At 45.3% G+C, this 13,057-nt stretch overlaps 2 protein-coding genes, 1 long non-coding RNA gene and 1 pseudogene across 4 annotated transcripts in view; 3 read left to right on the forward strand and 1 right to left on the reverse strand.

The window, feature by feature from the left end:
- LOC140470801 (uncharacterized) overlaps positions 1-13,057 on the forward strand; it is a 678,281-nt gene that overhangs the window by 16,034 nt on the left and 649,190 nt on the right. The gene's annotated exons all lie outside the window — the stretch shown is intronic.
- Positions 8,391-8,932, forward strand: LOC140470547 (histone H2B type 1-O-like). Its single transcript, XM_072566630.1, has one exon. The coding sequence runs from the start codon at positions 8,406-8,408 to the stop codon at positions 8,784-8,786; it is 381 nt and encodes a 126-aa protein (XP_072422731.1). The 5' UTR covers positions 8,391-8,405; the 3' UTR covers positions 8,787-8,932.
- Positions 9,664-10,297, forward strand: LOC140470668 (histone H2A-like; annotated as a pseudogene).
- On the reverse strand, positions 11,290-12,364 carry LOC140470933 (histone H4). The gene has a single exon (XM_072566864.1). The coding sequence runs from the start codon at positions 12,304-12,306 to the stop codon at positions 11,995-11,997; it is 312 nt and encodes a 103-aa protein (XP_072422965.1). The 5' UTR covers positions 12,307-12,364; the 3' UTR covers positions 11,290-11,994.

Below are 13,057 nucleotides of genomic sequence, written 5' to 3' on the forward strand. Positions count from 1 at the left end.
CCCAGAGGGTATCCCAATGGTCTAGGTATCTGAAGCCCTCCCTCCTGCACCAGCCTCTCAGCCATGTGTTAAGCTGCATTCGCTGACTGTAGCTCATCTCACTATCTCATGGAATCTAAATGAATTGTGAGGATGCACAGGGAGATTTACTAGCATATTGCCTTGGGGGCAGGAGAGTTTCAGTGATTGAGAGAGTTTAGACAGACTAGGGTTGTTGTCTTTATAGCAGAGTGGATTGAAAGAGAGAGATGTATAAAATGATGAGGGGTGAAGATAGGGGAGGCAGCAAGAAACTTTCCCCCCTTGATGGAGGTGGGAGAGAGGTATAGATTGAAGGTAAGGGCCATTTCGAGGGGATGTGAGGAAAATCTTTTCACCCAGAGGGTGGTGGGGAATCTGGAAGTCACTGCCTGTAAGGGTGGGAGAGGCAGAAACCATCATCAAGCGGATTTAGATGTGCACTCATGACGCCAAGGCTATGGGACCAAGTACTGAGGAAAAGGGATTAGAGAATAGTGAGGTGGTTGTTTCTCACAGACCAGCACAGACTCGATCGGCCTTTTTTCTGGGCTGCAGACCTCTCAGAAACTATGACTAACTCACTTTGAGATGTGTATTCTACATCCAAGATACCATCTAAAGTGATTTTGTACATTTCATGTTCAGAGGTGAGGGGTTTGTCTTCAAAAGAGAGATTGAGCAGTTATGGCCAATATGCTCTGAAGTTTACAGAATGAGGGGAGTTCCAACTGAGGGACATAGGGTGGAAAGGAGGTGGAATTGACAAAGGAGACAGAGAGACGTTGTTTCCTCACGTGTGACAAGGGACGGGGGTGAGAATGTGTGTGTGTGTGTGTGTGTGTGTGTGTGTGTGTGTGTGTGTATGGGGGGGGGGGCATGTCGGGACACTGAATAAATTGAAGGAAGGGACAGAGATTGTAAATCAGTGAGGGGTTAAAGGGAGTGGGAACAGGAAATTGGAGTTGACGCTGGGATGAGATCAGTCACAGCCATAAAGGACGAGGGAAGCTGGCTCCCGAGGGCTCCTAGCCCGTATGTTCCATTGGTCGTCCAGCTGCCTGCACACTTTTTAGTGTGGGTGCCTCATAACACATGCTCTGAATCTGAGGGCCTAAACTGTGTGATCCATCACAGACCATTAGTCACTAAGTAGCCAAGACCATAAGATAGAGCAGCCATTTGGCCCATCAAGTCTGCTCCGCCATTCTGTCATGGCTGATAAGTTTGTTAACACCATTCTCCTGCCTTCTCTCTGTAACAGTTGATCAGGAACCTACCTATCTCTGTCTTAAAGACATAATGTCAGTCATGTGTTCCACAGATTCCCCACTGTCTGGTTGAAGAAATTCCTCCTCATCTCCATTCTAAAGGGATTTGCCTTCACGCGGGGCTGTGCCTTCGGGTCCTAGTCTCTCCTACTCATGGAAACATCTTCTCCATGTCCACTCTATCCAGGCCTCTCAGTATTCTCCAAGTTTCAACCAGGTTCTCCCACATCCTTCTAAACTCCATCGAGTCCAGACTCAAAGTCCTCAACCTCTCCTCATATGATCAGTTCTTTATCCCTGAGATTTTTCTTACAAACGGCCTTTGGATCCCCTCCAACTTCAGCACATCCTTCCTTAGATAGGGGGTCCAAAACTGCTCACAATGTTCCAAATGTGGTCTGACCAGAGCCTTATGCAGCCTCAGCAGTACAGATCTGCTCTTGTATTCTACACCTCCCAAAATGAATGCTAACATTACATTTGCCTTCCCAACTGCCAACTGAACCTGCCTGTTAACCAGAAGAGAATCCTGAACTCAGATTCCCAAGACCCTTTGAGCTTCAGATTTCCGAAACCTTTCCCCATTTAGAAAACAGTCTCTGTCTCTGTTCTTCCTACTAAAGTACATAACTTTCTACTTTCCCACATTGTATTCCATCTACCATTTCATTGCCCACTCCACACTTCCTCAACACTACCTGTCCTTCTACCTATCTTTGTGTCATGAAAGAAATACTCAGGGCAATGAAATAGCAATGCTCCTCATGTGAATGATGCTAGACCCAGAGTGAATGGCTCATCGTCCCAAAGACGAAGGCCAGAAGGGGCAACTCTCAGACATTATGCTCTTGTATTGGTCTATTTATCCTATCCATGCCCCTCATCATTTTATAAACCTCAATAAGATCACCCCTCAGCCTCCGACTCTCCAGGGAAAACAGCCCCAGCCTCTTCAGCCTCTCCCTGTAGCTCAAATCCTCCAACCCCTGGCAATATCCTTGAAAAATCTTTTCTGAACCCTTTCAAGTTTCACAACATCTTTCTGATAGGAAGGAGATCAGAATTGCACTCATTATTCCAAAAGGGACCTGTACAGCCGCAACATGACATCCCAACTCCTGTGCTCAATATTCTGACGAATAAAGGAAAGCATACCAAACACCTTTTCCACTACCCTATGTACATGCGACTCCACTTTCAAGGAGCTATGAATCTGCACTCCAAGGTCTCTTTGTTCTGCAACACTCCCTCGGACCTTACCATTAGGTGTATAAGTCCTGCTAAGATTTGCTTTCCCAAAATGCAACACCTCACATTTATCTTTCTCAGCCCATTGGTCCATCTGATTAAGATCCCATTGTAATCAAAGGTAACCTTCTTCGCTGTCCACCTTCATTTCCATTATATAAATGATGAAAAGTCGTGGACCTAGCACTGATCCTTGTGACACTCCAGTAGTCACAGGCCTCCAGTCTGAAAAACAACCCTCCACCACCACCCTACGTCTTCCACCTTTGTGCCAGGTCTGTATCCAAGTGGCTAGTTCTCCCTGCATTCCATTGCTAACCGGTCCCCCGGTTGAACCTTGTTGAACGCCTGACTGAAGTCCACATAGATCACATCCACCGCTCTGCCCTCATCAATCCTCTTTGTTACTTCTTCAAAAAACTAAATCAAGTTTATGAGACATGATTTCCCACGCACAAAACCATGTTGACTACCCCTGATCAGTCCTTGCCTTTCCAAATACATGTACATCCTGTCCCTCAGTATTGACCACCATCGATGTCAGACTCACTGGTCTATTATTACCTCGCTTGTCCTTACCACCTTTCTTAAATTGGCACCACCTTAGCCCACCTCCAGTTTTCCGGCACTTCATCTGTGACTATCAATGATCAAATATTTCAGCAAGAGGCCCAGTAATCACTTCTCTAGCTTCCCACAGAGTTCTCGGGTACACCTGATCAGGTCCTGGGGATTTATCCACTTTTATGCGTTTCAAGACATCCAGCACTTCCTCCTCTGTAATATGGACATTTTTTAAGATGTCACCATCTGTTTCCCCACATTCAATACCTTCCATGTCCTTTTCCATTGTAAATACTGATGCAAAATCCTCGTTTAGTATCTCCCCCATCTCGTGCGGCTCCACACAAAGGCCACCTTGCTGATCTTTGAGGGACCCTATTCTCTCCTGAGTTACCCTATTGCCCTTGATGTATTTGTAAAAACCCTTTGGATTCTCCTTAACTCTCTATTTGCATAGCTATCTCATGTCCCCTTTTTGCCCTCCTGATTTCTCTCTTAAGTATATTCCTACTGTCTTTATACTCTCCGAAGGATTCACTTGATCTATCTTGTCTATCCCTGACATATGCTTTCTTCTTTTTCTGAAGCAAAATCTCAATTTCTTTAGTTATCCAGCATTCCCTGCACCTACCAGCCTTTCCTGTCACCCATACTTTTTCTGGACTCTTGTTATCTCATTTCTAAAGGCTTTCCATTTTCCAGCCATCCCTTTACCTGCGAACATCTGCCTCCAATCAGCTTTCAAAAGTTCTTGCCTGATACCGTCAAAATTGGCCTTTCTCCAATTGGGAACTTCGACTTTTCGATCTGGTCTATCCTTTTCCATCACTATTTTAAATCTAATAGAATTATGGTCGCTGGCCCAAAGTGCTTCCCCCACTGACACCTCAGTCACCTGCCCTGCCTTATTTCCCAAGAGTAGGTCAAGGTTTTCACCTTCTCTTGTAGATACATCCACATACTGAATCAAAAAATTGTCTTGTATGCACTCAACAAATTGCTCTCCATCTAAACCCTTAACACTATGGCAGTCCTAGTCTATGTTTGAAAAGTTAAAATCCCCTACCATAACCACCCTATTATTCTAACAGATAGCTGAGATCTCCTTACAAGTTTGTTTCACAATTTCCCACTGACTATTCGGGGGTCTCTAATACAATCCCAATAAGATGATTATCCCTTTCTTATTTCTCAGTTCCACCCAAATAACTTCCCTGGATTTTTTCCAGGAATACCCTCCCTCAGCACAGCTATAATGCTATCCCCTATCATAAATGCCACTAGCCCTCCTCTCTTGCCTCCCTTTCTCTCCTTCCTGTAGCATTTGTATTCTGAAACATAAAGCTGCCTGTCCTGTTCATCCCTGAGCCATGTTTCTGTACTTGCTATGATATCCCAGTCCCACGTTCCTAACCATGCCCTGAGTTCATCTGCTTTCCCTGTTAGGCCCCTTGTTTTGAGGTAAATGCAGTTTAACTTATTCGTCCTACTTTGTCCCTATTTACCCTGACTGACTCGCTTCTGTTCTCAACTGTACCAGTCTCAGACTGATCTCTTTCCTCACTACTTCTGTGTTTCCCACCTTACTAGTTTAAATCCTCCTGAGCAGATCTCGGAAATTTCCCTGCCAGTGTATTAGTCCCCTTCCAATTTAGGTGCAATCCGTCCTTCTTGTACAGGTCACTTCTACCCCAAGAGAGATTCCAATGATCCAAAAGTGTGAATCCTTTCCCATACACCAGCTCCTCAGCCATGTATGGGTCTGCTCTATCCACCTATTCCTGCCCTCACTAGCTTGTAGCAGTGGGAGTAACCTCTTTTTTAAAATTTCTACCTAACTCTCTGTAATCTCCCTTCAGAATCTCAACCTTTTCCCTTCCTATGTCATTTGTCCATATTGGAACTATGCTGAAAAATGTGTTGCTGTAAAGCGCAGCAGTTCAGGCAGCATCCATGGAGCAGGAGAATCGACGTTTTGGGCATAAGCCCTTCTTCTGGAATTCCTGAAGAAGGACTTATGCCCAAAATGTTGATTCTCCTGCTCCTTGGATGCTGCCTGACCTGGTGCGCTTTTCCAGCAACACATTTTTCAGCTCTGATCTCCAGCATCTGCAGTCCTCACTTTCTCCAATGTGGACAATGACCTCTTGCTGTCCCCTCTTCTCCCGTGAGAACATTCTGAGACATTCTTGATCCTGGCACCAGGGAACCAACACACCATTCTGCTTTATCGCTGCTGGCCACAGAAACGTCTGTCTGTACCTCAGACTACAGAATCCCCTCACACAATTGATCTCTTGGAAGCTGCTGTACCCCTCGTTGCATTACAGCCAGTCTCTGTACCAGAAACTCAGGGGAACGTCGCATGAACAGCCATCACCCCCCCACACTTTCCAAAACATCATACCTATCCAAAGGGAAATTAAATATTGACACAAAGAGGTACACATTCAGACAGATACCCAGAGGTTATTGGACACAGAGTGAGAAATCTCTCATAAAGTGGTCTGGTTATAAACATGTGAACAATAAATTCAAAATACAGATGTAGAATATAACTTATAATCAAAAACTATACCATTGAATAAAAGTTGTGGAAATTATCCAAACTGCTTTACACTGTTGAGACTGACAATGATAGAAAAGGTCTCCCTTTCATTTACAGTACATAGAATTTCTCCAGTGCAGACAGAGGTCATTTGGCCCAACGCCCCTGCAACAACTCTCCAAATTGGATCCCACCCAGATGTAGACCCCACCCAATCCCCATAACTCCACGTTTACCATAGTTAACCCACTGACACTGCACATCCTTGAATAATACAGGACAATTTACCATGGCTAATCCAGCAAACCTGCACATGTTTGGACCATGCAGAGAAACTAGAGCACTCGGAGGAAACTCATGGAGACACGGGCAGAATGTGCAAACTGCACACAGATAATGAACCAAGGCTGAAATTGAATCTGTGTCCCTGGCACCACTGTGCCACCCTGACATGGATGGCAATAGATAAAATCTTATTCATGTTGAGCAACAGAGATTTGAAGTAAATAGAGCTCCTGCTGTTTCTGCAAGTGTCATGTTAAATAGAGACAAATGTGTAAGTACAGTCACTTATTGACAGAACACAAACTGACGGGTACAGATACTTTCAGGTACAGATGCACTCATCCATTCATATAGTTGAACCTGTCAGAGACAGACCGATGATCGCACAAACACATTCACATTGTAGAAACTGACAGGTACATTTTGATAACACACCCACATTCCCAGAGCAGAATCTCACAGGTATATATTGATAACTTCATTTTTACATTCACCTAGAACCTAATGAGGCAGATTGATAACTAAAATCACATTGACGTAGCAAAAACTGACAGGTAGAGACTGGTAATGACATTCTCATATTCACACAGCAGAATCTGGCAGGGGCAGATAGATAAGTGGACTGTCATCTTCACATTACAGAAACTGACAGGGAGAGATAGATAACTAGACAGTCATATTCGAATTACAGAAACTGATGGACAGATCAATGACTACACTTCCATATTCTCAGATCAGAAACTGACAGGTACAAATGGATAGGCAAAGATGAGGACTGCAGATGCTGGAGATGAGAATTGGGAGTGCGGTGCTGGAAAAGCACAGCAGGTCAGGAAGCATCCAAGGAGCAGGAAAATTGACGTTTTGTTTAAAAGCCCTTCATCAGTACAGATGGATAACTACACCAATACATTCACAATGAAGAAACTCACAGGAAAAGAATGATAACTAAACTCATGTACTCCTGTTGCTGAAAGCAACAGATATATTTCATTATGGACTCCCACATGTTCACTTCGCAGAAGATGGCAGGTTGACATTGATAACTACGTTCACATTTTAATAATGCAGAAACTGACAGAGACGATTGATTAAACTATCCCATTTACAGACTAGAAACTGTCATATTTACACAGTAGAAACCAACAGGTATAGGGTGATAACTTCACTCTCAAGTATGCACAAAGCAGAATCTTACTGGGAGAGGGTGATACCTGTCCTCACATATTCACATAGCAGAAGCTTAGAGCTGCAGATTGATACATAAGTTCTCATTGTATGTATAAAATTGTTGGGTATATTCTCATTGGAGTTTTGAAGACCAATGTATGACCTTTAGAGCAAAACAAAAGATCTGAATGGAGTTGACAGAGTTGATGCTGGGAGTATGTCACTGCTCATGAGAGAATCCTGAGTAAGGGACACAGTTTTGAACAGGAAGCCTTCTGTCTAAGAAAGCAAAGCAGAACATTCTCCCCTTGTTCTGTTCCACAGAGAGCAGTTTGGATTGAGTTATCAGCTTAATTTATGCTAATGTAGCCATATATCTTTTTTGATACACAAGGAAGTCTTGGTTATGGGCACTAAACATCAAAATGAGCTGAAGACCATAACTAAAGCCTTTGTGATCTGTTCTCATGACATGACAGATATAAAGTTAAAGTGACGCATATATATAGCGTGCTGACAGTTGCTGGTTAACAGGCATTCGCGTAAGACTGAGAAATGTTGTAAATCCCAGCATGAAACTGCAAGACGCCTAATTGAAAAGTGCAGCAACGTGGTTCGGTTACACTGCACGTACTTTCAAAGCACACAGTTATCGATACGTGTCTGGGCCCACATTTATCAGTCAAGGTCTCAGAAATATATTCATCCCACAGTCAAGACGTGACTCAACTCGTGACTCAAGGAAAGTATTACATAGAAACTTTTTCTTATCGTTTCTCTTCAACTCCGTGCAATTGAGAACGAGATGCATTAACCCCAAGTGTAGAAAACATTCACAGTCAGGTTCCAGTGGTACGTGTAACTTGACAACAAATGTAATCGCAATTTCGAATGGATGAGAGCTTTTTTTCACACAGTGACAAGTTCTGTGTTAACTCCAGCCTATACAGAGGAACAGAAACAGACATGCAGAGCTAGAAACACATCATCACAACAAGCAAAAGGAAACCGAACCAATACCCCTTTCTCTATCACAGACACACAACAAATCTCCCTCAGTCAGACTGACAGGAACAGAAACACTGTCCACTTTACATTTCGTTGCAGATCCTGACGGATCTACATGGGATCTCATTAACCAATTGGAGAGACTTAATGTTTGGGCATGACTCTATGTAAGGTACCCACTCAGGAGCCAGGCTTTCCTCCATCCTTCATTAGCATTGCTGACGCCATCAGTCTATAAAGAGGGAACTCCGAGCCCGCTTTCCTTTATTCTGTGTCTGAAAGTGAGCGGCGCTATGGCTGATGAGAAGAAAGCTCAGCAAACCTCAAAGAAGGGCGCGAAGAAAATCATCAAGAAGGCGCCAGCGAAGAGCGGTAAGAGGAGAAAAAGGACTAGGAAAGAAAGTTACTCCATCTATATCTACAAAGTGATGAAGCAGGTTCACCCCGACACCGGCATCTCCTCCAAGGCCATGAGCATCATGAACTCGTTCGTCAAAGATATTTTCGAGCGTATTGCGGGGGAGGCTTCCCGCCTGGCCCATTACAACAAGCGCAGCACCATCAGCTCCCGGGAGATCCAGACCGCCGTGCGGCTGCTGCTGCCCGGGGAGCTGGCCAAGCACGCCGTGTCGGAGGGTACAAAGGCGGTGACCAAGTACACCAGCTCCAAGTGAAGGACCGCACTGCACTGAAACATACACACATCCACAACCCAAAGGCTCTTATAAGAGCCACCCACAACATCCCTGAGACAGCAGAACCATTTCTTTAAGAGATCTTTGTTTTACTTCCCACGTGATTTTTGATGAACCGTTTCAAGTTATAGTACTATACGTTTTTGTGTTAGTAAGTACTTTGCAAATTATTGGAGAGAGCAGATCAATCGCCAGTGAGTCATTTTATCATCTTGCTTGTTCACTGCTGGCAGACAAATGCCCACGTCTTTCACTCCCACGATTGATGCATTTTACCTTCTGATTTGCTTTACATTCCGAGTGCACGGGTTTGATCCGATTTTTCGCAATGCAAAATAAATCTTCCTGCTGACGGTGAGAGAATTTCAAACAGAACCGAGAGAACTCCAACCAGCTACCGGGCTGAAGCGTGGAGCTTTTGCTGAATCTGATCGAGAGCGATAAAGGAGGACAGCCTTAAAATATCGTCTTAAAAAACGTGTTCGCCCTCGATGCTGAGCTGGAAAATTGCTGTGTGCTGCTTTATCAGCATACCGGGGTGGTACTGAAATGTGAAAAGAAAAGAAAAGACAGGTTGCAGACTGCAATGTTTGGCCTGTTTTGTTTCAGCTTCTTCGCAAGGTTAAGAAAATAACCCGCTATTACGATCAGACACAGATCGGCAAATGAGGGAGAGTAAGACCGTGTGAATTATACGTTTGTAAACTAAAAGTAAGTTAACATGACTGTTCATGTTTTTTGAACTTGCACAGTTTTTTTTTACTTCATTATTCAGATAAAACATACTCCTTTGTTTGGAAATTGGCGGGCTTTTCAATTTTGAAAGAAAGCGGTTGATGAATTGGCGCTTGTCGTTTCCGTCCTACTCCCCGTGCCCTCTCCGGATTGGGAAATGAAGCAGAATCCTGATTGGGAATTGAAACAACATGTGGAGATGCTGATCAATGGGACCAATCAGAAAGGGCCGCCCCACCATTCCTCCCGAAGGTACAAGAGGCCGCAATGTGGGCGGGGTGCATCATTCTCTGTGAAAGTGTTTGTGAGATTGTGGTGATGTCTGGAAGAGGAAAGGGCGGTGGGAAAGGTCGCGCCAAGGCAAAGTCTCGATCTTCCCGGGCTGGTCTGCAGTTCCCGGTGGGCCGTGTTCACAGGCTCCTGAGAAAGGGTAACTATGCTGAGCGTGTGGGTGCCGGAGCGCCGGTCTATCTGGCTGCGGTGCTGGAGTATCTGACGGCTGAAATCCTGGAGCTGGCCGGCAACGCGGCCCGGGACAACAAGAAGACCCGCATCATCCCCAGGCACCTACAGCTGGCCGTGCGCAACGACGAGGAGCTCAACAAGCTGCTGGGAGGGGTGACCATCGCTCAGGGCGGGGTGCTGCCTAATATCCAGGCCGTGCTGCTGCCCAAGAAAACCGCCGCTGGGGGCGCCGCTAAAAAGTGAAGAGACCATTCTTGAATCTGACAACCCAAAGGCTCTTTTAAGAGCCACTCACACCATCTGTGAAAGGAGCTGAATCTTCTGTCTGATTGAATTACTTTCCTTTTAACGTGCAGGGCCCTGGCCGTTATACTTAACATCGCTACATTTCTGTCTCCTTTTTATTGGATACTGTTACTGCCCGTGGCAGCAGAGGAAGATTATATCGTAGAATGCGAGTGTAAGGGTGTCTGGAAATACATTATTTCTCATTGCACGGTCACTGCCTGAGTGACCTTTATGTTCTATGAGGCTAGAATAGTGTCACGGGTGTTCCCGATCGGGTTTCCTTAACTGCATCAGTAAGAGCTGAATCCTCCCACTGTCTCTGCAGCATATACCTCTGCAATTTATTCTCTGCTCGGTTTATATCCACTTGTTTTTTGCCCCAGCCTCTGGCGAGAGCGTGTTCTACAGCAGTCAGTCATTTTTCAGCTGTAAAAGGAAGGAATGTGGTAAAGTGAGTGTGTGTGAAGTTTAGTTTCGTCATCGAAAAACCAATCAACGTGTACGTACTCGTGCATCCTCCTGCTCTTTTGTACGTGATGGCGGGCATTTTCAAACTTGAAAATAAGCCGTTGGACTCTTGGCGCCATTTATCCCCTTTTCTCTCCTGTCTCCACCTCACCAAGCCATGTTAACGCAAAGGGGGTCAATGAGGAGATGGGGTTTTCCTGAAATATCTAACCCAATACCAAAATTTGATGTGAACATCACTCAGCTAATTTCTATATTTCCGCTATCTCTGAATGAAGATCTCATTAGTTGCAAATTCAATTCGCTGTCTTTTGGTTTTAACTGAATTCCAAGAGAAATACTGTCCTAATGTCCCCTCTCGCTTCCTACGCTCCCTGGATGAGCAACCGAACTTGTATCCGCTATGAATCAATCGAAAAACAGCCGATGTAAACATCTTAAAAGCTAAAACAGTGTACACCGGTAAAATTACAGAACTACACTTTATCAGTCATTTTTATTTCATCCAAATTATTACTTGCCGAAGACAATGTGTAATCGCTGCCTGAGCGGGCAGGTGGAAAGAACGCGCCCCATAACACATCTGCAGGCTCCCAGTAACAAAACTGAGCTGAGTGTTATGCCTTGGAAATATAAATACTGTAATATCTAACATTAACGTCTGGGTTCCACAATACGTAAAAACAAATCATCATTCATGGCATGGACAGCCAAGAACCACAGATATCATTACTGAGATGGACAGGTATTCACGAAAATAAGAGGATCGAAGGTTACGGGAAATTTGAGAAATATCAGCCATGATCGAATGGCAGAACAAGCTGGAGGGGCGGAATGGCCTAATGCTGCTGCTACATCTTACAATTACAAGTTACGATGCGATTCTTTTCATGGAATTACCAGGTTGCACAACAGCAGTGTCTCGATTGGCCTAATAGCCTCTTATCTACACTGTAGGAATACTTGCAACTTTAAAATCATTCGCCACGGTAAACAGCAACAAAGTGAACCGTCCACTCCCAATGCTCTCCACTGTACCGCAGAACACGGTATTAGTAAATTTTCGGAAAGGATTTAATTCTAAAATTACGACATATATCAAATAACCAGGGGTACATGAGGTACTCCGTGTGTGCTGCCTTTCCCGTCCTCAGGTCTCCGCTCTCTTTCGGAGAGTTTGGGTGGCTCTGAAAAGAGCCTTTGGGTTCGCTGGAAAAGGGTCGCTTTATGCTCAGCCGCCGAATCCATAGAGAGTGCGGCCCTGGCGTTTCAGAGCATACACCACATCCATGGCGGTGACCGTCTTGCGCTTGGCGTGCTCAGTGTAGGTGACCGCATCCCTGATCACATTCTCCAGGAAAACCTTCAACACCCCGCGGGTCTCCTCGTAGATCAAGCCCGAGATGCGCTTCACCCCGCCACGGCGAGCCAGGCGCCGGATGGCTGGTTTCGTGATGCCCTGGATGTTATCACGGAGCACTTTGCGGTGCCGCTTCGCTCCGCCTTTTCCCAGGCCTTTGCCTCCTTTACCTCTTCCAGACATCACGCTTCTTCACTCCAACCGCTGCTGAATGAGAGCCGAGCTGCCTCCCCTTCCTTTTTTATAGAGCCCGGCCCGACCTGACTGAGAAAGAGCTGACAGAGAGTGAGAGGCGGGTCCGGAGAGGAAACTGAGTGACTGACAGAGCAGGGAAATAGCTTTGATCATCCAGCTCCGCCTCCAGCTCACTCCCGCCCCAACTGTATCTGGGACTGAACCTTTTCTCCCCAACATTGTCAGACAAGGCGACAAAATAACACGACGTACATGCACGCCAAGAGCAAAAAACTGGATTCTCACCAGTAGTAGCAAAGCCCACTCTGGAACCACAGTAGACAACATAATAGACTTCCCTGCAGTGATTATCAACTAATCGGACCACACCCTTAGACCCGAAGAGATTGAAGTCCTGAGTAGGGATCTCAACTTCCGCTCCACCGCCAAAATGGACCTGTTGGTTCTGGCAGCAGACCCGGAGGAGTTCATCAGACGAATGAGACTCTGGGAATTCCTTCAAGGTGCCAGCAGTGATCCCAATGAGCCCACTGATGAACTCGAACTGTCATCACAGGGATCTGTAGAGGAGCGACCAAAGAAGGTGTCAACTTGGATCCCACCAGAGGGCCGCTTGCCCTGGGCTTGACATGTATGCTCAAATCATCAGGAAATATATAAATGCCAGATTCATCAGGTATTTTTTTTGAGGTACTGTGTGTGTTTGTTGAGGTAATGTGGACCACCTGTAGGAATGTGA

The sequence above is a fragment of the Chiloscyllium punctatum genome, chromosome 52 (assembly GCF_047496795.1).
Source record: "Chiloscyllium punctatum isolate Juve2018m chromosome 52, sChiPun1.3, whole genome shotgun sequence".
In the NCBI taxonomy this organism is placed as follows: domain Eukaryota; kingdom Metazoa; phylum Chordata; class Chondrichthyes; order Orectolobiformes; family Hemiscylliidae; genus Chiloscyllium; species Chiloscyllium punctatum.

Bases quoted from the DNA above. Each gene is read 5' to 3' on its own strand.
- LOC140470547 (XM_072566630.1), top strand. From the start codon at position 8,406: ATGGCTGATGAGAAGAAAGCTCAGCAAACCTCAAAGAAGGGCGCGAAG.
- LOC140470933 (XM_072566864.1), bottom strand. From the start codon at position 12,306: ATGTCTGGAAGAGGTAAAGGAGGCAAAGGCCTGGGAAAAGGCGGAGCG.